The sequence below is a fragment of the Mus pahari genome, chromosome 20 (genome assembly GCF_900095145.1).
Source record: "Mus pahari chromosome 20, PAHARI_EIJ_v1.1, whole genome shotgun sequence".
In the NCBI taxonomy this organism is placed as follows: domain Eukaryota; kingdom Metazoa; phylum Chordata; class Mammalia; order Rodentia; family Muridae; genus Mus; species Mus pahari.
This window is the reverse complement of record NC_034609.1, coordinates 48,736,705-48,763,701: the sequence shown is the minus strand read 5'-3', so window position 1 is coordinate 48,763,701 and position 26,997 is coordinate 48,736,705. Positions and strand designations below refer to the sequence as shown.

The following is a 26,997-nucleotide window of genomic DNA, read 5'->3' as shown; positions in this document are numbered from 1 at the left end:
CCTCCTTCCTTCCTTTCTCCTCCCTCTCCCAGCTAACACAGCCATGTGGGTGCTATTCCATCCAACAAATGTTGAATATCCATTCTCCGCCAAGGCTGATTTAGGGAAGGGGATCCTCCCTGTCCCACGACAGCACTGTGGAGACTGGGGAAAGGGCCAGTTAGGTGCTCAGGAGTCACACCCCATCCTTTCTCCCCACTGCATTGACACTAAAGCCCTCCTGGTCATCCATTCCCTCTAGGGAGGTGTCCACCTAGGCATATTGGCTGAAGACATCAACTGGCTCTGGTGGTCTCTCTTGCCTGCCTTCAGCTACCTCTGGGTCACAGCAGTCCTCTGTGTGTCAGAGTTCCTTCCGTCAACTTAACCTGGCGCCCCCCGTGCCTTTCCCATCCCTAGTCTCCCCTGCTTCCCTCCTTCCTGGGCAGCCTTCTCAGCCCACAGCTGGTCCCCCCAGCCCACTGACTCCCTGGCTCCAGTCACCATTGCAGAACTCCCTTCTATGAAGTCCTTTCTCGTCCACTGTCCTCCCTCACGAGGCGTGTCCCAGGGAGTGTTTCCATCACGCGGTTGAAAGCCTATTTCACAGTCTGGTGGGCCTCGCTGCCCAGAGACTGTTTTCTCTAACAATTTTCCTTTCTTAATTGTAATCCATATCCTCAGTCTTACCACTGACACCATCATAAATAATACTTAAGACTCGGGAGGAATCTTTTCTTTTTAACTTCTCGCTGAAGGTTGGGTATTTCAAATTCTCCTTCATTCACGACCCGTCCACGAGCTTGTTCGTTACTGAACTGCAGTAGTTATCATCTGACACACACTACTGAAAAACAAGATGATACAGGCAGCAGCTGTGGTCCAGCCTGAAGGGTGATCTCATTCTCTTGCCGGCAAAGTCCAAGGAAAAGCGACTGTGGTGGCTCTGTCCTGTAACTTCCACAAGTTGGGATCTGAGGCAGGGGTATTGCTGAAAGCTCAGGGCAAGCCTGATCTCCATAATGAAGTCCAGGCTGGCCGGGGCTACTTAATGAAACCCTTAAATGAGAAAAAGAGAGAGAAAAGGGAATAAACTGATCTTTGTGAGCTGCCCCTCATTCATTTTCCTTGTGACTTTGTTATGCTAGGAGTTTGAAAGGTCTGGGGCAGAATACAGTGCAGAGTGTGTGCCCAGCACTCAAAGGAACCTGGGCTCCACCTCCAGTACCATAAAGATGAAATGGGAGGAGGAAAAAAGAATGAGGAGGAGCAGAACTGATAGAGCAGCCGAAGTCACCAGGAGCGTTTTCTCTGGGTTGCCATCGCCTGCCTGCTCTGCCAGCCCCTTTCACCAGCTTTACAGAGGTCCTGCCTGGTCCCAGGCAGGAGATATGAGGGATGGACATGCAGGTTGTGCCCTGGCCAGATAGGAAATAAGCTCATGCATCAGCAGATCTTTATGGCTTAGCACTGAAACTTCACCAGGACAGAAAGGGTCTGTGGCTATGGCGGGGTACATCTGAGTATGGCAGTGTGGACACAATCCCTGGGGGAAAAAAATCTGAGAATCAGATGTGCATTGGAGGGAGGGATGTGTGCAAACACCTCAGGCAGAAATGGGTGTGGATGGGATGTGTGCAAATCCCTCAGACAGGAAAAGGAGAAAGAATAGTCCCAGCAAAAGCAACGCATGCTTGCAAGGGAGCAGAGTCCTGGAGGGGAGCTCAGCTCAGGGAAGAGACATGCAAAGGCAGGAGGACTTGTGTAAGTGCCGGGGACTCAGTGAAATGCTCTATGTGTCCCAAGGCTTCAGCTCAAAGCCCTGTAGCCTGCCGGCCTCTGCCGAAGGTTTTATCTGGGGGTGGCGGTGGTGGTGTGTCTGAGTCCAGGGTTGCTTTAAGGAAGTCTTTTATGAAGGCGGACGGAAGAGAGCATCATGGGAGCAAGGCCATCGGAGAGAGCAGCCATCCTGCAGACTGATGGGTTCATACACACAGACACAGCCGCCCTTGAGAAGAAGAGGGTTTTTATATCTTTAAGAAATGTAATTGCTTCTTTTCAGTAGGGCATCTTCACAGTGGCTGCTTGAAGTGTTCCCACTGATGTGTTATTTCACTAACACCGTACATACGGCTTTCTGTATATGACGGCTTTTTATTTAATTGGCTGCAGTAGTTGTACGAAGTATTGGGCTTCACGCCGACATTTTCCGAACATCCATACAGCAACGCAGATCAAGATGTAGAAATCTCTAGTGGTCTTTGAAGGTCCATGTCAGCCTCTCCTAAAGTGATGTTCTGTTTGTCTTTACTTGTGTAATGACTGTTCCGCCGCTTGTGTGGAGTTCACAGCTTGTGTGGAGTTCACAGGACAACTCTGTGAGTCGGCTCTCTCTGTCTTCACACGGGTTCCAGGGACTGAACTCAGATCACCAGGCTGAGGTCTCTCCACCCACTGAGCCACTTTATCATCTCCACTGAAGGGTCTCCATGGGATCAGAGCATTCTGATGTGTGTGTATGTACTTCGAGTAAGAAATGTGTATACATAAAACACATCTCATGCAGGGAACCTTCTCTAACAGGGGTGTAGATCTCTGAAGACTTCATTCACTATTAGTTAATGCTAATAGTTGTCAACTGTTTTAGGTCCACCATGATGTGCTCTTAAGGTGTGTGTGTGTGTGTGTGTGTTTGTATGTACATATGTATGCATGTATGGATGTTTGGATGTATGCATGTATGGATGTTTGGATGTATGTATGTATATATGTATATACGTACATTTGTGTGTATGTATGTTTGTATGTATGTGTGTATGTATGTTTTCTCTTCGTTTCCTGGATTGCCTGCAATGTTGAACATTCTCTTCTGTTTATAAGTCACCTTTGTGGGTTCTTTTCCTGGGTGGATGACTTTGTCCACAGATGTGCTATCCAGAGGCAACAGAATACGCCCAAGTCAAAACTCTGTGTAATGTTGGAACCATAAGGAATCCTGATGACATATGTTGTTCCTGACACAGATCAAGTTGCTTGAGTCAGGAACAATCTGTACTAAGATGGTTCTGGCTTTTCCAGCAATGGTACTGGCTACAAACACCCTGTACTGTTCGAGTGGTGGCTCCACATCCCTCCAAACCTGTTGGCGCACAATGGGGACTTCACTTTTATTCTCTAGAGCATTGTCATTATAATTATTACTATTGATTATTATTCTCTCTCTTTCTGTGGTGTTTGTGTATATGTGTGTGTAATGTGGTGTGTGTATGTGTGTGTGTGTGTGTGTGTGTGTGTGTGTGTTCATGAACATGCAAATGGACTCTACACTGGGCAGAAAAGGGCACTGGAGTCCCTGGAACTGGAGTTGTAGGCAGTTGAGAGCCAGATGACCTGAGTTCTGTGAATTGATGGCAGGTTTTATGCAAGAGCCATGCATGAGCTTAGCTACTGGGCCATCTCTCTAGCCCTGAGATCTCACTTTCAGTAGGTAACTTTGTGGGCAGCTGTCTGTCTGCCTGTCTTTCTGCCTGCAGTATAAATAACTTGACTACTAAGTCAACACCTCAGTGTCTTCCTTGAACTTCCAATCCAAACCCTTTACTGAGCATGAATTAAGGAGCATGAAAAGGGCTTACCAAAACAGATTAATTCTGGACCTGGAAAGAGCAAAGTTGTGAGGTTTGTCTATTTACTCTTTCCTTCCTTCCAAGAACTTAGACCAAGCTACATTGCTACATTGGTGTGTTAGCTAGGGCTGTGTTGAATAACTTGCCTGTGTGTTCTTGTTTACGCAGCTCTTTCATCTTCTTCTTTGTCTTCCTCTTCCTCTTCTTCCTCTTCTCTTCCTCCTCTTCTCCTCCTCCTCCTCTTCTCCTCTTCCTCCTCTTCCTCTTCCCCTTCTCTTCCTCCTCCTCCTCTTCTCCTCCTCCTCTTCCTCTTCCCCTTCTCTTCCTCCTCCTCCTCTTCTTCTCCTCCTCTTCTTCTTCTCCTCCTCCTCTCTTCTTCTTCTTCTCCTCCTCTTCCTCCTCTTCCTCTTCCTCTTCCTCCTCCTCCTCCTCCTCTTCTTCCTCTTCCTCTTCCCCTTCTCTTCCTCTTCTTTTTCCTCCTCCTCCCCTCCTCCTCCTCCTTCTTTTTGCTTTTATATTGGGTTAAAAATTAATTTCCTTTTACTTATAAACTAGAAGCACCCTGTCTCTGCAGCCTACCTTACAAACCTCAGGTTTGTAGTTGCCAAATACTTGAGACCCAGGAAAACCAAGCAAGCTAGGTAGAATTCTTAACTTCAGTGTCTAAAACCTAAGATTAGCTTAGAAACAGGAGACCGGAACCCTTGCAATGCTTCCAAACAGGAACAACTTGCCTTTGCCTCCAGGGGCCAGACAGAACATTAACATGCTTGGCCTCCACCCAGGACTCTCAGGGCAAGCACACTTTGGGTTAGATTTCTTGGTGCTAGGGAGGGAGTGGCTGGAGCTTGGGAGATTACTTTTTACAATAAAAGAAAAACCTGGAAGCTTTTTAGAAGATGGAGTTTGGAGAAATTTACTGCCTTCTTAGAAAATATATGTAATTTAAGTCCCCATACAGATAAAGCTCTCAGAGGAAGGTCATTGTGCATTTAGCTCCTTGAAATAAATGTTCAGTTATTAGGCAAGGCAGAAGGTCAGGCCGACCCCGAGTTCCAGATCATTCATTCGGTCCTGGCCCAGAGCAGAAGTTATTGAAGCAACATGACTCTGAAAGGGCCTGTGGATCAAACACGGAGAGCTTGGAGAAAGCTGAGTCCACAGATAGCACTGAGGGGCCATGGGGTGGATGTGGGACTGGCGCAAAGTCAGAGTCCCCAGTGTGGAGCTCTCTGCAGAAGTTGCATCTCTATTAGACTGTGTGACCTTGACCACCAACACTATTAGGCTGTGTGACCTTGACCACCTGAGATGCAATTGTGGAAGGACTGACTCTTCTGTGTCCTGAGATAAAATTAGCTCGGGCCATCTTAAGCCCTTTAATGGCTTTCCGATTACCTTGACCTTCGTATCTGACCTCACTTCTCAGAATGCCTCGCTAAGCTTCGCCGACCCCTAACCGTTACCAATCCCAAACCTAAGAATAGCGTAAGAGCATCTGAGATCTGCAGAAGAGGTGGCTCTGCTTTGGGGTGGGCCACCTGTCCCCGGTGATGTCATCAATATTCATAATCTTCCTCTGTTCTGTGACCATAAAACCTCAGGTGCTCCTCCACAATGTCATGTCATTAAGGACACTGGAATCTGTGTTCCCAAGCAGAAGTTACTTCTATTTGAATTAACTATAAACTACAGAATCATTTCCAAAAAGCTCCAGGAGCATTTTGATTGATTTAGGATACATTGATCTGAAGAAAGTTGTGCTGCAATTGCTCTGACTTCTTGTCCACAGTCTTGTCACTCTGTGTCTGTGGACTGGTGCACAAAGGGAGAGTCTCTCTTCTACCCTAGAGACTCAGCTGGCCTCTGGTCTTGCTTTGACAAACAAAATGAGGCCAGTGGAAAGACAGGCCAGTCCCTAGGCTAATGGCCAGAGGCTTGTCCCCTCTCAGGACCTCCCTGTTCTAACTAGGACTGGCTTGGCTCTTCTGTCTGATGGTGGAGCCCATCAGATTGGGACAGTGTACGGCTCCCTCCTGACCTAGAGCTGGCCCCAGGAACATGTGCCCAGCCTTCACTTAAATTGGATGCAAGCTCTCTAGGGACCCTGGCAGCAGGGCAGAGGCATCTTGCTGATGCCTGGAAACTTGAGCAGGATTCAAGGATTGCCACTAAGGAGAGACAGATTCTTACAGCAATAAAAGTAAAATAAAGTAATAAAAATGACAAGTTCACTTGTAAGAAAAAGTGCCACCTAATCCATTAGCAAATAAAAGGAAGCCCAGCAGCATAGTAGGGCCATTCCTCACCCAAAGCAGCATAGTAGGACCATTCCTCACCCAAGCAGCACAGTAGTACCATTCCCCACCCAAGCAGCACAGTAGGACCATTCCCCACCCAGGCAACACAGTAGGACCATTCCTCACCCAGGCAGCACAGTAGGACCATTCCCCACCCTAGCAGCACAGTAGGACCATTCCCCACCCAAGCAGCATAGTAGGACCATTTCTCACTGAGAAGATATGTGAAAATAAATGTGGTCACTTATCTTCAAGGCCTATACCTCATGGAATGTTGAAACACCATGACCCTTTTGGCAAGCAATCTGGCAATCAAGCTCAAAAATTGTAGTGACAGATGTTGCTTTCCTTGGATTTTATTCTTGGTGTGTTTGGTATATATGTATGTTTTGTGTAAGTACATGTGTATGCAGGTGTGTGTGTGTGTGTGTGTGTGTGTGTGTGTGTGTGTGTGTGTGTATCCACCCCTGAGATAAGACCTCTTGCTGGAGCTCACCAATTTTTCTAGGCTGGCTGGTTACTGAGCCCCAAGGGTCCTCCTGCTTCCAGCTCCCCAGAACTGAGATTACAAGCCCATATCATTATTTTGGCTTGTTATAAGTATGCTGGTGGTTATAACCTAGCTCTCTATGCTTGCCTGAGCCATCTCCCCAGCACCCTTGGCTTTTATTCATAAGATTTATTCAAATATGTGATGGTTCACTAGCTTCACCTATAGTACTGACAGGCAATCAATTTGAATGTTTCTCAGTTGATGGGGTTTTTAAAAACCTATTTAAGATGCCAGACATGGTATATACCTTTAATCTCAGCATTCAAGAGGCAGAGTCAGGTGGATCTCTGTGCGTTCAAGGCTAGCATGGTCTACACAGTGAGTTCCAGGCCAGCAGAGGGTACATACTGAGATCTTGTCTCAAGAAAATATATTTAGGTATGCCTGTACAACAGGACACTGATTGGTCAAGCAAAATGTGGTATTTATGCATTTTGTATGGAAATCTTTCTATATTCATATTCTTCTTAAACAGGAAACACAGCATGTTAGATATGCATGCAGAGACTGTGAAGACAATACATGTATTCCATATATTGGTTTCTGCCTTTGGGGATGGAATTATATATTGGCTATTCTCAGTTTCCAATAATGTATCTGAGCCAGTGAGTTTAAATTCTGAAAAGTTATTGGGGTATTTTTTTTACAGTATTTATTTAATCATCCATTCATTTATTCATTTCATTTATTTATGTGGACATGTGTGTGTCTACCTGAGTTTATACATATCACATGCATGCAACTACCCTCAGAGGCCTGCAGGTATTGGATCCCTCAGAACTGGAGTTGTGGACAGCTGTGAGCCTCCTGGTGTGGATGCTGAGAACGAATCCAGGTGTTCTGCAAGAGCAGTCGATGCCTGTAACTGCTGGGCTACCTCTTACCCTGTTTTACAAGAGAGCCTTAAAGTATTTTACTAGGTACACTGTTGAACTAAATTGACCCATTCGATTGCAAATGTGGTTGACAAAAGTTCTTTCTGAATAAACAACTGTGTTCTAACTTTAAGTCAACACACGCTTTGGGAATCCCACCCTCTGTTCTTCTCGAAGTCAGAGGGAAGTATTCTCCATGTTAGGGGTGGCTGGACATGGAAATGAGAAACATGCTTTTATTCTTTCACATAGATGTTTGACTGAACAGAGTTAAAGCATGTCCATCGCATCAAAGATTGGTTTTCCCCATTCATTCTAATCAAGAGAACCTTTCAGACCTTTGTAAGAGGTCACCAGGTAAAATAGGAAAGACAAGCATCAATCAAATGTCCACTGTGTACATGAATTATTTTGGTTGAAACTGAGAGGCTTATAAATGCAAGAGAGTAATTTTTATTTCTAATTGTGTGTGTTGGCTTCCCCGGAAGAGACCCCTGAGGAAATGCAGAAGGATCCTGGGTGACAAGACACAAAGATGCTCTCCTTTCAGATGTCTGTAAGATGAAGATGAAATGAAGATCCTCACGGATGATAAAAGGGTTGGAAGACATCCTTGGCCATGGCACTCCTGGACGAGCAGTAAGAAACCACAGAGACAGAAGGATTGCAAGACTGAGAGCACACAACACCTGTCAATCACAGATGCCGCACACACAGGGAGGATACAGCCGTGTGACTACCAGCTTTCCCTTCAACAATGGTTCTAAAGCAGGGTCTCTTGGCAATTGCTCCTCAACCCACACTTTTGGAATTCTTGTAGTTTAAAAAAGTATTTTTATTTGTGTATGTGTGTGCACAACACAAGCATCCAAGGAGGCCACAGAATGGGGTCAGAGTCCCTGGACATGGAGTTACAGGTGGTGAAGAATCACTTTGAATGGGTGCTGGGAATCAAACCCCTTCTCTGCAATCACAGCCAGTGCTCTTAGCTGCTGAGCCATCTCCCCAGCCCCAGATTCCTGAGTTTTAACCACATCACTTGGCTCCATTAGTCTTTGGAGCTTAGACTTGGGGTCTGAGGCTTTGAAATAGTTTTCTGGGATGGAAATAAAGGTAATAATTTGATTAGCATTTGAAAGGCTTTTCCGTTGGGTTTTCATGCCTGTCTTTGTTTTTCTCTTCCCTTTTCTTCTCAAACCTACATAATGGAAACCATCTTTGTAATTATTCCCAAGCGCTGAAACTTTAATCTCCATCGTGTAATTGAAATTTTCTCTGTAGCAAAGTGGTTTTCTGAATCCTCAACAAATGTTGGTCATTTCCTTGGGAAAGGGGCAGGGGGGAGGTGTGTGTGTGTAGTGTGTGGTATGTGGTACGTATGTGTAATGTGTGATATGTGTATGTGTGTTTGTGGTATATGGATGTGTGTGTGGTATGTGTGTGAGTGTGTGTGTATGCATGTATGTATGGGAGTGTGTGAGTATGCTAGTGTGTCTGCTATGTGGTGTATATGTGTAGTGTGTGCATGTGAGTATGTGTGATACATGTATGTGTGTTTGTGGTGTGTGCATGTGTGTGTGGTATGTGTGTGGGTGTGTGAGTGTGTGTATGTGTGTGTATGCGAGTGTGTGTGTATGTGAGTGTGTATGTATGTGTGTGTTGTGTGTATGTATGTGTGTGATGTGTGTATGTGTGTGGTGTATGTGTATGTTTGTGTGTGTGTGATGTGTGTGTATGTGTATGGTGTGTGTGTGTGAATGTGTGTGTGTGTGTCTGTGTGTGTGTGTGCTTGTCCATCCTACAGTTGTCTCCTCAGTTTTGTCACCACTTGCTGTGACCCTTTTAAGGATGCTCCATTTGTTTCTGTGATTAATTATGTACTCATGCATTCAGTGAGCATTTATTGAGTGCAATTGTGTGTCCTAAAGGAAGCACCCAGGCACAGAGTGGGGTGGAACTAGAGAGAGAATGATGATTCCGGCACAAAGGGAGAATGCTCCCGCAGAAAGCCGGCAGGGTTGCTGCTTGGTAGAGTGGGGAATCAGGCTTTGCCCCTGTTGGTCTTGGGACAGTGAGGAAACTGGGACTTGCATTCTGGGAAGGTCATCACTGCTTCCTGTGCTGTCCTCAGGGAAGCAAGATGACTGGGACACGCTAGACCCACGTGCAAGAGCCAGGGAGAGAGCTGGGCACAGAGCGTTTAGACAGGGGGCTGGAAGCAGCAGGTTTTGAGGGTGCAGAGGAGGAGAGGAACTGGCAGACTGCAAGGTCAGCAGTTAGAGAAGGCAGAGGAGGGGAGGGTGAGTGGGTCTATGCTGAACACAGCCCTGTGGTTGGAGGAGGGAAGGGGTGGCGGAGACAGAGGCAGAGGTGGATCTCCTGCATAGAACAGCTAAAATGAAAACCTCGGTGACTCTTTTGCTTTAAAATGTTTATTGAGAAGCTTTAAGCCTACACAGTCATAAAGGGAAAGGCACTCAACTTTAAAATGTTAGGGAATAGAAATCCACTTGGCATCTCCAGCTGCATAAAACCAGATCTGCAAACACTCAAAACAAAGATGTCTACTATAAAGCATCACAGGCACAAAGAAAAGTCCCCAGCCTTCAGTGGATGTGTGCGGGACAGTTGAAAAGTCCCCAGCCTTCAGTGGATGTGTGCGGGATAGTTGAAAAGTCGCCAGCCTTCAGTGGATGTGTGCGGGACAGTTGAATGAACAGAAGGGAGGAGGGCTGCAGAGACAACCAAACCAAGTGCTCACTGCAGGGACTCGGAGCAGACACTCAGTGCAGGACCTGAGTTTGGATCCCCAGCACCCAGCAAAGCCAGGGTAGTGCCGGACTGCAATCCCAGCGCACCTACAGCAAGGTGGGAGACAGAGGACAGGAAAATCCCTGAAAGCTCCCTGTTAGGCTAGCCTGGAACAAAAGAGACCTTGCTTCAAACAAGGTGAGGACCCACACTTGAAGTTTTCCTCTGAACTCCATGCCTGGGTGTGTGAACATGCATACACACACACACACACACACACACACACACACCCATACACGTGCACAGCACACACAGGCATGCAGGACCACACATGCAGGAATGCAGAAACACACACACATACATGAAGAAACACTCACAATAAACTGTAGCCCTGTGTGTGTGGCAGGATGTGTCAGGATTCAGACATGAACATGGTGTCAGTCACCATCAGAAGTCTCTTCTTAACAGACTACAGGAGAAAGGGCATGTGATTAGGGCAGGGTACACAGAAAGGAGCCTGATGGATCTAGCATGGATTCATGGCTAAGACATACATTCGGTAACAGTTTAAATATTCCTTGTTCTGAAGTACATATCTATTGAGCACCTACAGTGACACTGCACACCATCCAGAGAGTACTGGCCTGCAAGCAGTGAAGGCTGACACCTCATCCACCCCAGGGAAGTGGGGCACAGAATTATTGAAGGCAATTGTCCTGCTTATGCCAGGCTACCCAGAACTCTCTGCCTCCTGAGTGCTGGTACCAAACCAAGTCTCATCATGTCTCACCATGTCTGGTCCATTAAAAAATGATCACATTTACTTATATGTATGTGTGTCCACATGCTATGGACACATGGGGGGATCAGAGGACAATTTATGGTCTCTCTCTCTCTCTCTCTCTCCTCCCCCTCCTCCTCCTCCTCCTCCTCCTCCTCCTCCTGCTGCTACTACTATGGGATCTCAGCATCAAACTCAGGTCATCAGGCTTGGAGGCAGGCACTGTTGCCACGGATCCATCCCACCATTCTCTCCATTCTTGCACACACTACTTACTAAAAGGCCACGTGCCTGACTGTGGTCTCTGTGATGATCTCTGTACTTGGTGGTTTGGCTCCTGAAAAACCCTGGTCACATAAACATGCTGCCCAACCCACTGTGCCCTCTCCTGTCCCCTGTCCTGCGTAAAATGAGGCACAGAGGTTCATAATTGATATACTTCAGAAGACAGGATCGCCTACAGAAGAAAAGTGGAGAAACTCTACCGACAGGTCCTATGAGCAGAAGTGTCCAGGAAAGTTACTGAAATTGAAATCTCTGTAGAAAGCCGGCATATTTCAATTAAAATAATTTAAATATATATACTAACAGCATATAAGAATAGCAGTGAGGGATGAAGAGACGGCTCAATGGCTGAGATCAGGCTCTTGTAGAAGGTAACCGTAGGCTTTTCCTCCCAACCACTTTGTTCCTAGAAATAATGACTCTGAGCCCTCTTTTATATGAATACATGCCTAGGCTAGTAACCTTGGCTTTGTTCCCTGACTAGCTCATACCTCAACAATCCAGTATACTCTAGTCTAAGCATGCTATATGGCTGGTTAGCTTCTCAGTTTTAGGCTTCTGTCCCTCAGAGTTCCCGGGTGACTCTCCCACATCTGACAACTTCCCAGAATTCCCTTTCCCCACCCCCACTCTGTGCTGGAACTCCCATTCCCTGCCTCAGCTCATTGGTTAAAGGCGTTTTGTTGTTGTTGTTGTTGTTGTTGTTGTTGTTTATTGACAGGTCCCCAGAATCCATGATCTACAGCTCACAACTACCTGCAACTCCAGCTTCAACTGACCTCATTCAAATCCTACTTGGGTCCCTTTGGACAACTGCACTCACACATACCACATCCACTTAGTATTTCTTAAAAAAAATGACAATAACAAAAAAGTTTGAAAAGTAAAGCCAAAGGAAGAAAACAACAATGAAAATCATTAATTGCCACCAGGTGTGGTAGTGCACACCTTTTATCCCAGTCCTTGGGAGGTAGAAGCAGGTGGATCTCTATGAGGCCAGTCTGGTATAGATAGTGAATTCCAGGACAACCTGAGCTGTATAACAAAGAGACCCTGTCTCAGAACAAACAAAAGGAAGGAGGAGGAGGAAGAGAAGGAGAATCCTGAATTTTAAACTTCCTGATTGTTACCTAAAGGATGGACAGGAAGCCTAAAGAGAAGATGTGACAGCATGACCAGATATGCTTAAAGGGACTTCGAGACACGGGAAGATATGTCATGCTTGCGGATATCCAATGTCATAAAACTTGTTACAATGATTTAGCAAAGTAACCTGTAAATGTCACGTAATATAAATATTGACAGCTTGGATTCATCCTGAATTCACATGGCATAAGAAAGGCCTGGCAGAGCCGGGCGTGGTGGCGCATGACTTTAATCCCAGCACTCAGGAGGCAGAGGCAGGCGGATTTCTGAGTTTGAGGCCAGCCGGGTCTACAAAGTGAGTTCCAGGACAGCCAGGGCTACACAGAGAAACCCTGTCTCGAGAAAACAAAAACAAAACAAAACGAAACGAAAACAAAAAAGAAAAGAAAGGCCTGGCAGTTTGTCATAGGGTGTGACCTCCGAGTTCCTAGGCATCCCCAGATCTTCCGGGGAGGGAATACAATATCATGAGATGAATACTTGGCCTTTGCCCAGTTCCCTGCCCTACAACCCTTAAAATTCTTGCACTCTCCAGAGGGATTGTATTTATTTCTGTGCAAGTGAGGTGTGTGGTGGCTGCTTATTCCAGGATTGGGTAGTCCCAGGTATACACCTAAACGGGCGCTGCTCAAGAAAATCAGTTGATTGGAAAGAGGAGACAGGTCATGGGAACTCTGACTTAAAATCTGCTGCTCAGAATCACAGGCAAAGTTGGGGAATTATTGGGGTCACGTCCACAGCCTGTCAGTCTGACACTGTTTCCAGGTGGACCTTGGTTAGAGGACCACAGTGAGTGTCTCCTGCAAAACTGCTTACTTGCTGACAAATACAGACCCTTCATAGTTCGTGGCTAACTGGTTCACCAAGCTGAGCTTGTGGGGAATCACTTTTTTGGTCAGCCACTGGTGACCTATCTGGAGTAAACAAGTATTTGTTCATCTGCCAGGAAACGTCCTTATAACAAAGTAAAGTTCCCAGAGCACACTGGCCCCTTAAGCCCATCCACTCTTCCACAGCGCAGGGCTTGAGTGCCTTCATATCTCAGCCCCAAAGTGCGGGGCAAGGAGGGGGTTAAAGTAAAGGGGTGGGAGACCCGCATCCCACCAGAGCTAGGGGAGACTGCCACTGGAACTGCCGTAGGACAGGTGTCCAGGTGTCGTGCCTCACAGACCATAGAACCTCACTCCGGGAGGTGGGGAAGGCGCAGTCTGGACTCTTGGGCATCACGGAAGAGCAGGTTTTGAGGTCCCTGGGCCGCAGAGGTTCTCGCTCTCGCTCATCCCAGACCGCTGTTGTTGCAGAAGAGCTGAGAACAGACCCTAGGGCAGACTCAGGCCCGGGGGCGGAAGGGAGGGTAGGGGGAGAGCTTTAGCAGGATACTGAAGAGACAGAGAGTCTAGCTAGCTCAGGCAACTAGCTCAGTGGGCTGCTTGGGTTGGCTGGTAGCAGTGGCTGGAGAGCAGGAAGGCCTCCTGGTGGGAGCTTAGAAGCGACCATAACCAAAATAATAAACAAGGATGGTTAATAAATGTTTGTGCTATTAGCTGATCTTTGGGACTGAAATGCACCATGAATATGACACTAGTTCAATGCACAAGGAGCTTCCGTGAGTCACCCCGAATATGTTTTAGATGCCAGATTTGTCAGTAGTATGAAATGGTCATTTTATTCAGACCCCTAGGCAAAAGTCCTCCAGGTGAGGGCTGGGGGCGTGGGGGTGGCAAACCTCCAGTCTGTACCAAGCACCAGTGTTTACAAACGATTGACCAGCGTGTGCAGAAACTAGCAACCGTGGTGACTCCTCCTGGGTGACTGAGACTGCTCCTACAGAAACTAGCCCTCGCTCCTCACACTGTATACCAGGATTCAGCTGTCCCTGAAGATCAGTCTTATGTCAATTTGAACTGCCACCAGGCCTGGCCATTACCCAATAAACCCAGATACACCTTTGATACTCACTTCATCATCAAAAGCATAAGGGAGTAACTCCCCTTAAATCCCCACACCTTTTCTAGAAGGTTACACAATTACCCAGGCCCAGCTTTTCTCTGTTGTACTCCATGTTTGCCATCTGCCCCAACTTGTCCCATGTCCTAACCCTGCTCCCTACCCCTGCTGATGGGACCTGATGTCCCCCTGGGCCTGTTACGTGGCCAGCATCAGTCACCCTTGTCAGATCAAGAGGATTTTGAATCTGTTCTCACCTGTGCCTTTTAGACACCCGTAAGCTCTCTAAGCTCTCTTTTCTATGCTTGTTCCCGTCCTTCTTAAAAATTGTATTTATTGATTTTGTGAGGGTGGGTTGAGGAGAAATGAACGCAGGGAGGCATGTGGGTGAAGGGCAGAGGACAACTAAGGGAAAATTCCTCAATTCTCTGGGCCTCCCGGTTAATTCTTAATGTCATACCTCTCCTGCTAGGTTCTATGGGATTTGAGGATGGGCTATAACCTTAACTCTCTAGTGTGAGAGCAAAACTCTTTTCTGAGTTTTCTGTTTCTGCTTTCTATAGTGAATATGTACACTTAAGTACTGTTTAAAGAACAAGAAGACATGTCTCCCACTTAAGGTTTGGCACTGTAGCCCAGAGACACTCCCCTCAAAGTGTACTTGGCATGGGCAGGTCTGGGAGAAAGTCAGGCAGAGAGAATGTGTTGTTTGGTCCTTGACCAAGTAACTTCTCACTGAATTGTTTTGGGCTAAAGTGAGAAACACCTCACATGTCCTGGCAGGTAGACCACCTTTCTGCTTTGCTCTGTGCATTTTAATGCAAATGAACACACATACACAGCCTGAACGACCACTCTTTGGAGCCAAGGACAGTTTACCCTAACGTACCCTAACGGTTGATCTTTATGTGTTGCTTTGTTACCACATTTCTTCACCTTGCCAATAAAAAATATGATAATTAAGCCATTTTAAAATTTCCAGTCTTGACCTGTATGTTTGTTACAAACAAAAGTCTAGTCCCTAGGTCTAATTCTGTAACAATTCACTCTTGTACATGAAGAAAAAAAAAAAAAAAAACAAGTCAAGATGTGAAGGGCTGGCTCTCAATAAGGATCAACAGTGTGTGAGCGAAGTTCATGGCACATGCTCTTCCTGCCTGAAGACGACACCACCACCAGGTATGTGAACTAGATAGGTGGTGTGTCTTGTTCAGACCTCTGTGGATGTGTCTAGAGCAGCAGTCTAAGACGTAACACTACCAGCTGCTTCCTGAGGGGCAGACAGAGCCAGGACTAACATTGTCACTCATGTTCCTTCTCAACTCTTGTCCCAAGGGCTGGGTGTGCAGCTCAGTGATAGAGCATTTGCCAGGCATGTCCAAGGCTCTGGGTACCATGTTTAGCATTGTTTAGATCCAGTTACATTCACCTCTGTCATTGTCTTGATATCCAGTCCATTTGAAAAGCTGTCCTGCTCTACTGTGAAATGACAGAGCCTCCTTAATTGTGACCCCAAAACTAGATTCAATATTTCAGTAGTTTTAATCATTTAAGATCAATCAGGCTTCATAAATAATACCAACTATGAAAGTATTTAAAAAACTAACATGAACATCAAGATGACAGTTTCTGTCCCAGGAATGCCGGGCTCATTTTTATTTACTTTTATTCACAATGACCCTTAAAGAGAGACTCCTCTTCTCATTATAAGTCTTACCTACTATCACTATCACTCGGAACATGGCCACATAGCTATGTAATTGTTCACAGAGAAAGGGAAATCAGGGCTTTGGCTAACAGGTCCCAGAACATTTGCATCATTAAAAAGTCTAAGAGTTAAGAGTGTGATACAACTGTATGAAAATAGTTCTACAGATATCAGAACACAGAATCAAGTCTAAAGTCAATGGAAGTCATTCAGAACTGGTGACTAGGGCATATGGAAACAAGCTATCCCCCATTAAAAATAAACACCAAACAACCTGAAAACACACGTGCTTATTAAATACACAGAAGTATTTAACCGTAAATCAAACTCCTATTTGTGGAACTACATGGGATAATGCCTCATTTTGTTCTCTCTAAACGCCTGAGAACACTTGAAAGGTGTTTGTACTCAGCAAAAGTAAAGCATTACCCAAACATGTCTCCATTAGGGAGTTTCCATCCTTCTTGTTAGTGTTAGTACTACAGCCTATGGTAGGTGTTTTAAATGCTAAGGCATTTGTTCAACAACTTCATAAAAAACAAAATAATATTGGTGTGTAAAACAGGACAGATTCTCTTATCAAAAAACATAAGCTCAAATAAGTGTTCATCCATTAAGAGAAAAGGGAGAGTAAATAACAAAACATAAGAATGTTATGAAAGTCTGTAAACCAAAATCTCTTAGCAGCAGGGGTAGATCACAAATACACTTCAGCATCTCAAGTTCTAACACATCCATCTGTTGCAAGGTTTATTCCCATTAAGAATTGGTGCTAAGCTTATTAGCAAGCCCTTCTTTTTACAATGGTACATGAAATGTCAACTTTAGAATAATCTTTTCTTCAACACAGATATGATCGGAGAGTACAGACATTTAATCTTAAGCATTTTACAAAGGATTCACTCCTAAGCCTAACCGTGACTTCAGAGTATAATCAGTTTGTAGGGTAAGGTACTAAACATCAATGAAAAACTATTTACATTTCTTAAGAACTACCACATACATACTAAGGTTATGTGTGAGTTATTACAACTCTTCAGAATCAGCACCCAGCAGCTATAGACCTAGTTTTTGAAAGTAGCATCCTTTCACACTGTGTATCCTGGAAGTTTATTTATTACTAACTCGCAGATGTCTTTGCACTGTCTGGAGATACGCAGTGAACCAAGGCCGTCTTCCTCTTCTTGGAAGTCAGCTAAGGCACTGTCGTCTATAGCCTTGAGTTCTAGCTCAGACAAATTTGATGGCTCATAAGAACTCACTTGAGATGTCCTTGGTGACTGGCTTTTCTCAGATGACTTGTGACCTGCTCCTACTTTAAGTTTAGTGGAGCTGTCCCGACCTCTCCTCATGACCTTTGAACTACCTGGATCTGCCTGGTTTTCCTTTTCATTTGTCCACTGTGATGAAAAGTCACTGGTAGAGAGACTGGATGCTTCTTCCATACTATCGTGGATCTTCAGTACATGGGATCTTTTATGAGAACACACCGGTGAGCCAGCAGAAAAGGGAGGGGTGGGCACAGAACTCGTACCACTGCTGCTTTTCCTTGTGAACAGCCTTGCCTCCCTTGACTTGCTTGCCCGTGAACCCTTTTGTACATGTTCTGCCCCTGTGCTGCTGTCAGGAGCCAGCAGACTTCTGCTGTTATTCTCAGTTGTGCAGAAATCTTCAGAATAGCAAGGGCTGGTGAACCCATCCCGATAAAGTAGCTCTGAGATGCTGTCACATGAACTTTTTCTACTGGTTGGTCTATTTTCACTTGTATCAGCAGCACTTATGGCTTTGACTGGCCTACCATTTTTCCCTTCATCTACAGTTTTGTCAACAGTAGGATCCTGTAGGGAAAGCCCTGGGCTTGGGACTCTCTTTTTCCATTTTTCTCCAAAACTATTTGATTGAGGAGATCTTTCTGGGATGACAGAGCCTACAGGGCTCATGGGTGCTCTCAGAGAAGTGACAATGGTTCTGTTTTCACTCTGGTCAACCATTTCTTGTTTCATGGCATGGTTTTGTTTCACTTCTTTCGTTGTACTTGACTCGTCAAAGCCTGCGCTGATTTGCATTGAAGTATCACTACCTTCAGCAAAAGACCCATTAGAGTCTAAAGATTTATCCCCGGGAAGCTGTGGTGGCAACTGGCTTTGAACTGCCAAGCTTGGTAGTTTCCCTTTAGAGTCTGTTGGTATATCTCTGGGCAGCTGTGGTGACATCTGGCTTTCTGCTGCCAAGCTTGATACGTTCCCTTTCCAGGATGGGGCTCGCAACTTTGGCCCCACAGCTTGTATCTGTGACCTCCTGTACTGTTCTCTCTTTTCATGTACAACCAGCATGTTGGGGTTTGTCTGCTGTAAACGCAGTCTCAGTGTATTTGTTAAGCCATAAAGCAGCCTCCCCTTTGTAACCTTTGGTGGGGGGCTACCACCGACCTTTGGATGTTTACCTTTAGGGTTCTTTTTAGACTGAGGACTCGCCAACTTTTCATTTTCTCGCACAGAAAGCTTGTTGCTCTTTGAGTCTGACGGAGATGTGGACTTTGTGGAAGGGTCTGGCCCCTTGTGTTCACCTCTGTACAACCAGGCTAAATGGGGATGCACCTGGGTGGGACTTGCCACGGGCTGGTTGCACAGCAAGGACAGCTCAATCAATAAAGCATTCAATAGTGGCAGCTGTCTTATTGCATTGACTGAACTTTGTTCAATCTGAGGAGGACACGGAGCTTCGTTAGCTTCTCCTGGACCCTGAGTCTGTGGAAGATTGAGAAGCACCGGAGGGCTCTCCTGCACTGCAGATCTTGTATGTTTCGCTGGCCTTAAGGGAGGACTTACAAGTTTTGTTTCGGGAAAAATGTCATCTAGATCCTCAGGTTCGTTTCTCTGAGGCTCAATAGTGATTTCAACCCTGGCAGAAGGAGTCTTTTCCTGAGTCAGGTGAGTGTAATACAGAGGAGGAGGGCAAAATATGTTGGTTTCAAAGTCCAGTTCTGTGACCTCTTGACTGGCAGGACTGACAGTCCTCCCACTGGGAGCAGGTGAACAAGGGGCAGAAGCCATGTCCCCAGAGCTAGCCTTACTGTGTAAGACTACTTCTTCCCAGGACTTCTGGACAGCTGAGGCGTCTGAGTCCCCTGCAGACCAGCTGTTGGTATCCTTGGCACATGGCTCTGAGGCCTCCAAAAGGCGTGCATTTGAGATGCACTGTAGACATCTGGCAGAGGTGTCTTTGGTGCATGGCTTCGAGGTCTCCTCGGTTCGTGGCTCTGACACCTCCAGGGCTTCGGAACCCATGATACACGCAGGGCTCAGCGGGCCTCGCAGCTGCGGAGCCCCCGGGGGGAAGCGTCCCAGTTCGGTCAGACTATAGAAGAGCGCCAACTCACCAACATGCTCGGCCTCCGGGCCGCGCAGGGCGAATACACCTCGCTGGCCCCGGGAGGGGACCAGCAGGATGTCGCAAGCCCCCAACAGGCGGGGCGCAGAGGTCGGGCCCGCGGGCAGTTGCAGCAGGGCTGCGCGCAGGCGCGGGCGACGCAGGGCGGCGGGGTGCAGGCGCAGTAGGCAGGCCTTGCCGCGCCCGAAGCTGATGGCGCCGCGCTGGGGCTCCGGGCCAGGAGCGGCCGGCGGGAGGACGAGCAGCGGCGGGAAGTCCAGCAGGCGAAACGCCACAGCGGGGCTCGCGGCGCACGGCGACGGCCCGGTCTCCAGCCGCACCCAGTCCACGAGCAGCTCCAGCGAGAAGAGCCGCCCGGCCGCCGTGGACGCCATGGCTGTTGCCCCGGGCGACGCCGCCAGCTCGTTCCGCCAGCCGGAAGTGGGAGCGAGGGTCACGTGACCGGCTGCGACTACCGGGCACTCGCGAGACTTGACTTCCGGGGCCCCGAGTGCTCCTGGGAGTTCCTTTGCCTTTGGGCTTTTGTCCGGGTCTCTGCGAGATGCTGAAGGATTAGACAGGCTAAAGTAGAACTCTCTCTAAATTTCATATAAATAAACATAATTTCTATTTTATATTTTCTCACTGCAGATCCCACGTCATTAGGGATCACGTGCAGGGAGTTAATGGGCCGCCCTGCCCATTCAGGTCTCGGAGGCTGCTGACCACTGCCCAAGGCAACCTTCTTTGTGGTTGCTGTACATCTGTCAGACTATAGCCTCTGTCACCCGCTCCTTCCTCTCTTTGTCCTCTTTGTCCTTGCACACAATGATCACTAGCAGGCCATGCTGCCCTCACTGGACTTGTGGCTTCTTGAAGCCTTCTCAGGAGGTTTGGCCTCAGCTTCCATCGTGACCACGTTGCATCGCCCAGGTGTAGTAGAACTCTCAGTGTATCGGGACAGTGCACCCTAACACCGACCACCAGAGCCCTCACCTCCCACCCTGACATCTGACCACCCCCGTGTGTCTTCAGAAAGACTCCGTTATGTTCATTTACCCAGAATGCTCTACGGAAGGGAACCCACTAGCTGCAGGCCTTTACTATATAATACAACAAACTGACTAGGAGCGGGGAGAGAGGAGTCATGAAATATCCTAAGGTATTGAAAATGATGGGTTAGGGCTGGAAGTGCAGCTCAGTGGAAGAGTGCTTGTTCACTGCATACAATCTTCAGTACCGCCACCGCGGAGGAAGTGATTGGTTCAGTTAGTAGGTAAATGGCATTGGTGCATACGTCTGGGAGGAGTGGTAAGTGAAAGTAGTGTCTGCTACTGGAGATCTGTAGTGCACAGGCTGCGCACAGAGGAAGTTAGCACCAGCCCACTTAACGATTTTACATCTCAGATCCAAGTTCAGAAGCTCCACAACTTCCAGGGTGTCTCCTAGCTTCCCAGCCCCCATCTCTCATGTAAGATGTAGATCTGGAGTCTCCCTATTTATTTGATCTAAGTCAGAGCTCACAAAGACACGTTGTGTTGGACTCATGTGGGTGATTCTGAGACAGACACAACCCTTGTGCTTATCACTCTCTGGTCACTGTCTCACTGTCAGAATGGTAGCACAGTCACAAGGATAGAGTAGAAAAACACACATGCAGTCACATAGTCCTGGCTCCCTCAGCTACACCATCAAGGGGAAGGAGGGAAGCAGGTGACTGACCATCAGCTGTGATGCTCCACCCTCCACAGGCACCAAGATATGCCGGGGTCCTTACCAGCTTCTTGTTGGTCTTAGTCCTCTTGGCAACCTCATCACTTAGGTTGCATAGCAACAAGTGTTGAAGCTGCAAGCCATGTTAGATCTTCCTGTCATTAGTTAAGTGCAGAAAACTAGCAGCATCCTGGTCAAAAACATGGTTCAGGGCACAAAGGGACCATCAAACACTCAACATCAGCGGAGAGGCAAATTCAGGGCCTCTCTGGAGGTTTAGTCCGTAGAATTCACTACAACAGTAAACGGTTTATTCTGTAGGAAAATCAGCCTGATGTTTGTTTGCCTTTGAGGCAGCAGGGTCTCCTTTGCCATCCAGGTTTGATCTTGTGATCCACCCATCACAGCCTCCAGTGCTAGGATCACAGGCATCAGCCACCATACCTAGCTTGGCCCAACCTGCAGAGGTGGGTTATATTTACAGGTCTGTGTGCCTCCACAACCCCATTTCAGGTAATGCTGGGAATGGAACCTAGAGCTTGTAGTATGGTAGGCCATGCTCACCCACCAAGTTACATCCTCAGCCAAAGTCTTCATTGTTGCATCTGTGAAGAAGCATGTGAAAGCTCCTGGTGTCATTTTCTTTATGATGTGTGTGTGTGTGTGTGTGTGTGTGTGTGTGTGTGTGATGACTTGTATATCACTGCGTACTGACATACTGTTCACAACACATATCTGCAGGTCAGAGGGTATCTTGTGGGGTCTTCTACCCTGTTGAGGTGAGATTTTTCTCTTGTTGATTATACAGTGCCACATACTCCTGACTAGCTGACCTGCAGGCTTCCAGGAGGCTCTCCTGTCTCCACTTCCCATATCACCTTGAAGAGAAGGAATCACACACAGATACCCACTGCTTGCCTCTCTCTCTCAACCATCTTGCAAGTCACCATGGTGTTATTTTCTGTGCTTGTGTGAGTGCTCAAATATTTACATGAAACAGTAGTATGTTTGTATCACAGGCTTCCTGTCAACCACAAGTGACAGAACATCACACACTGGAGGGAAGTGCTGTCAAAACCTCCCAGGGCCTTTGATGATTTTAATGGTGTGTCGCTGGAGGAATGCTTTTATCTTTTCCTGTGTGTGTGTGTGTGTGTGTGTGTGTGTGTGTGTGTGTGTGTAATTCACGGGGAAACAAGACCCCCAACTTGGTAATAAGTTGGAGATTAGTGAGAGCAAAGGTTAAAGGGACCCAGTACAGAGAGAAAGAAGTTATGGGTGTGCTCATTTAATAAAATACAGTAGTTGAATTATTTTTTTTTTAGATCTTATGTGTATGAGTGTTTTGCTTGCATGTATGTCTGTGCAAGAATTGTATGCCTGGTACCCACAGAGATGAGAAGAGGGCATCTAATTCTCTTGAACTAGGGTTACAGATGGTTGTGAACCCCAGGAATAGAACCCTAGGATCTCTGTAAGAGCAACAAGTGCTTTATCTGCTGAGCCATCTTTCCAGCCCCTGCAGTCCTTGATCTCAAGAAATTCCCACCATGCTATTCTCATGGTCTGGTACTTGACACAATCTAGCATAGCTCCCTTCCCCAAGTCCCCATCTTATTGGTTGGCAGGGTCCTCTCTTCATGGTTATTCAGTGCCACATAATCCAGACTATCTTCAGACCAAAGCCTTAGTTAATGAATATTTGGGGGCTTGAGACCACCCCCTTTACTCACTCAAATAGCAGACAGCCCAAAACTTCCCATCTCTCAAGTGTGAGACAAGCAGAAACCCGAGAGGGGTTAGAGAGCCTGGTGTCTCCTGCTCATCTGGACTCTGATTGGCTGTAAACACACCCACCGAAAATGGACCAGAACAATTTAACTTTGTTCTGAGATGGGATATTCACTGCTTCTTATGAGAGGCTAGCTGGCCCTCCCCAGCAGGGGTGCGCTGCGATTGCATTGTGCTGCTGGTCTGTCTTTTACAGTCCTGAGAGGCTTGTGCAGCAAGTGCTTTACCTACTGAGCAATCCTCTCAGCAAACAGACATTTCCTTTCCCTGCAGGAGCTGTGAGGTTCTGGCCTATCCAATTGTGCTGACTGTCCCAGGTAGCCGCTTCCTAAAGGGTGTTTGTAAGTAGGTCGCATATAAATAGCAGGCATGCTATTTATAGATCTGAAAGGCCAAGCATATCTGGAATCCTTGCTCATTTCTCAGTGCCAGCCACTTGAGGAAGAGGGGTGGTTCTGGGTAAATATAGCAACAGGAGCCCCCTCTCCAGCTCTCCCCTCTGTGATGCACAGGCAGTCCTTTGATAATACTTCCCAAACTTCCCACCAACTATTTTAGGTTGATAGCTGCAATTTGCATTTAAAAGTTTATCCTCCTTTAAAAGTCTGCACGTGTGTATTGAGACTTATCCAGCAGGAACTTCAAACAGAAATTGTCAGGCTTTACACACAGCAAAAAGTAAATGCTAAGCACACAGGATTTTAAATAACAATGGCATGGAAACAATCTCTTTAGCAGTCTGAGAGCTCAGGCCAGGCTAGGCCTCTGGCCTCTATCTGCCCTGGCTGATCCTGGTTCCCATCCCACTTCCTCTCTGCCCATCTCAGCTCTGATCTCTTCAAGTCTCTCAGCCTGAAAGTGGCCTTTCTTCCCTGTTATATTTAACTGCCTCTTGAAGGGTTCTCCACGAGCCCCTTGGTGCACTGTTTCCCCTTTCCCTTCACCAACCTGCTCTTGCCTCCCTTTCTTCCTTAAGTGTATGTGCATGTGCCTGTGTGTGCAGGTGCACACACACACATGTGGAGAGCAGAGGGCTGAGGCTGAGTAGCACAGGCTTGCTTTAGATGAACAGCGATCCTGCCTCAGAGTCCTAAATGCTGGAGTTACAGGCACTACCACGCCCAGCTAGTTTGTCCCTTTTGTTTTTGTTTTTGTTTTTTTGTTTTTTTGGTTTTTTTTTGTTTTTTGCTGGTCTACAGCAGCTAACGCATTTAATGAATGAATGAATGAATGAAGAATGAAATCGTTTGTGGGATTTGCTGGGTAAAGCACAGTAGTCTAGAAATTATCCCAACTTACAAATTTAAAACATTAAAAAGGACTCTGTAACGTCTTTCAATTTAAGTGTTTTTTTGTGCAGAATTGGGTTTCACAGAAACCCACAGTACTGTCAAGAATGCACAGGCCTTTTCAAAGAAGCCCTACTGAGTTCACCTGACCTTTAGCTCTTCAGTTATTTTTACTGGATCCAGGGCCCAGGGAGAAGGATTGAAGCAAACAAGGTAAGCGCCCCTTCTTGGCTTGTTTTTCTACAAACATGCTTCTCTACAGGATTTCTCTTCTATCAAATACCAACAGTGAATGGCTCTGAAGGTGCTCAGTGCCTGTAAGACAGTCAAAGGTGAGGCCGTGAAAGGCCCCAGGCATCAGGAAACTCTGCATCATTGAAATTATGGTTCCTAGCAGAAGCCCCTGTGAAGGGAGCCCCGTCCACCCTGGAAAGAGCACAAACCAGCTTGCTGTGGTCCTTGGTCCCTGACTCGGGTTTTCCCTCCCTTTGAATCCTAGGTTCTGGCTTTTGTTTCCCACCTCCCATCTGCATTGTTTGCCATACTGGGCAGGACCGAGAGCCGCCAACAGAATCAACATGATGAACAAGGTTGACCATAATCACATCTCCCACCCATTAGGTAGTGACTGACAAAAGAGCAAGAACACCTGACGAGATATAAGAGAAATCGGCATGCTGAGGAACTCCTGATGGGAGTATGAAATGCCACCACTGCCGGGGAGATGAGTTGAGGTGAGGGTGGACTGAATTTTGTCCCTCAGAATGCACACATTGAAGCACGGGGGTCTAATGGAGTGGGGATTGGCATGTGGGATTAGGACAAGTCTCTAATCCAACAGGACTGAAAAAAAGAATGAAGAGAGTGTGTATAAAATTACACATAGATAATGGCTTCCCTAACCCCACCATGCTCAGCCATGCTGGTGGATCTCCCTGTCACCGTGACCCTCCATGCTCATGGGTCACAGCCCCCTTCATGGCCCTCCATACTGATGCTCCCCCTCCCCCCTCCACGCCCCTCAAGCTGATAGGTCACCCCTACTCTTCCATGCTCATCCATCTGCTCATCTGCCTCTTTTCTGTATCTCCTTAAGGCACTCGCAGCTTATTTTTCCGGGTACTTAAGCTATTTTTACATAACCACTAATTTTCATTTGTTTTTGAATGAACCTTCCTCCTCTCAAAGAACAAAACGTGTAAGGATCCACAAACACCTCTTCTATAAGATGAGACTAACGTATTTCATTTTCTCCCACCATTAGAAGTCTTCCCATCCTCACCTTGAAGTCATATTGCTCATGAATATTCTTGCATAAGTGTTTTTGTTATTTTTTTAAGTTCCTGATTCTCCCTAGGGAAAGTTGTATCCTATGACCTACTTTTAAGCACTTCTCCCCACCACCACCCCCAATAGTATACATGTTCTGACGAAAATGTTTACTGTAAATGTGAGTTGCAATGTAGATTTCTCACAGCTTTCTTTTTTCTTTCTTTCTTTCTCAGATGCCATCTTACTGCTTAAACCTCATGGTGCACAAATCAGGAATTCAGAAGATTCGTCCTCAGCTGGTAAGTCAGAGATGACATGAGACCTTTGTCACTTCCATTGCCAGGCTTCCTCTTTATTTCGTTGGTACTTCATTTTTTAAACAGACTCACTGTGCACTCCAAGCTCGCCGTCCTCCAGCCCGAGCCTTGCAAATGCTGGCACGACAGTGCTGTGCCACTGCAATGAGCTCTCTTCCTTGCTTCTATTATCTCTAATAAACACCACAGTGGACTCCCAGTTGGAGCCGGGAGGTTAGACTGTCCAAGTTGTTGCTTCTCTGAAACCCCTCGGCACCTGGCAGACCCCATACGCTGAGATGCTCCAGAGGCTGCACCGAGCAACGGCTTTGGAAGCTTCGATGGGTTTCCATGTTGAAGGGACAGCCAATGCAGAAACCACTGAAGCTGAGCAACTAAACGAATAGTCAAGGTACTGAAAAGGTCAAGTTTAACTGTGTAAAGTGAATGTATTTGCATAAACTTGGGAGTTGCAAACCCCTATGAAAAACTTCCCACTTTAGAATTATCCTTTTGGGATTCCCTGTATTGTTTTGCCTGTGGTCTTGTTCCATTTTTCAGGAACTGCGTTTCTGATTTCTGATTCGTGCAGTAACATGCTTGGTACAATGGTATAGTTTGTCACCTCCCAACCGAGATGAGGACGGGAGCCATCTTTGCTCTGTGAGGGCTGGAGTCGGAACAAACACAGCAGGCGGTCCTGGTAAGAAGCCAGGCAGGAGTGTGTCTGCAAGTCCAGCATCTCTGCACACTGAGGAAAGCTAGGAGAATGTTACCATCCCACAGTGCACACAGTACCCCCCCCCCAGCACTCACAGGCTGGAATATCACTTTCCAGCTGTTGTATATTCCAGAGTCCTTAGAGACAAATTCCAGTTCCCTGTTCAGAGCTTCTGGTCCAAGCAGCAGACATCCTGTCTGCAGTCCTCAGAGAGCCAAAACAGATAGTAATTTCTAACTTCCTTGTAACATTTTCTCTTCTGGTAAGTAAAATTGCAGGTAAGTATTCTGCCATATTAGCCTAGGACACACAAATCCTGGGAGACCAGAGTTGTTTGGTAGAATGATTCGGAAGAGGACCGTGTAAGTTCTGCCTGGGGCAGAGCCGACCCTCGAGTTCTTATGTTCCAGGGTCCACCCTGGCCACAGTGACTCACTAGATCATCTTACTTCACAGAGATGATGTGAAAACCAACTGCTAAAGGGTGGGAAAGACTTCAGTTCCCCGGGAACAGATGGATGGTAAAAACATCAGTGATTAATGTTACAGCAATTAGGGTGATGTGTTTCTGCCAGTGCAAATCATAGTCCTGGCA

General features: G+C 46.7%; 1 protein-coding gene across 1 annotated transcript; it reads right to left on the bottom strand.

Moving 5' to 3' along the window:
- Positions 1 to 15,893: 15,893 nt before the first annotated feature.
- On the bottom strand, positions 15,894 to 19,761 carry Map10 (microtubule associated protein 10). The gene has a single exon (XM_021220597.2). It carries the CDS (start codon positions 19,713 to 19,715, stop codon positions 17,040 to 17,042), a length of 2,676 nt encoding a protein of 891 aa, XP_021076256.1. The 5' UTR covers positions 19,716 to 19,761; the 3' UTR covers positions 15,894 to 17,039.
- Between the last annotated feature and the right edge of the window lie 7,236 nt (positions 19,762 to 26,997).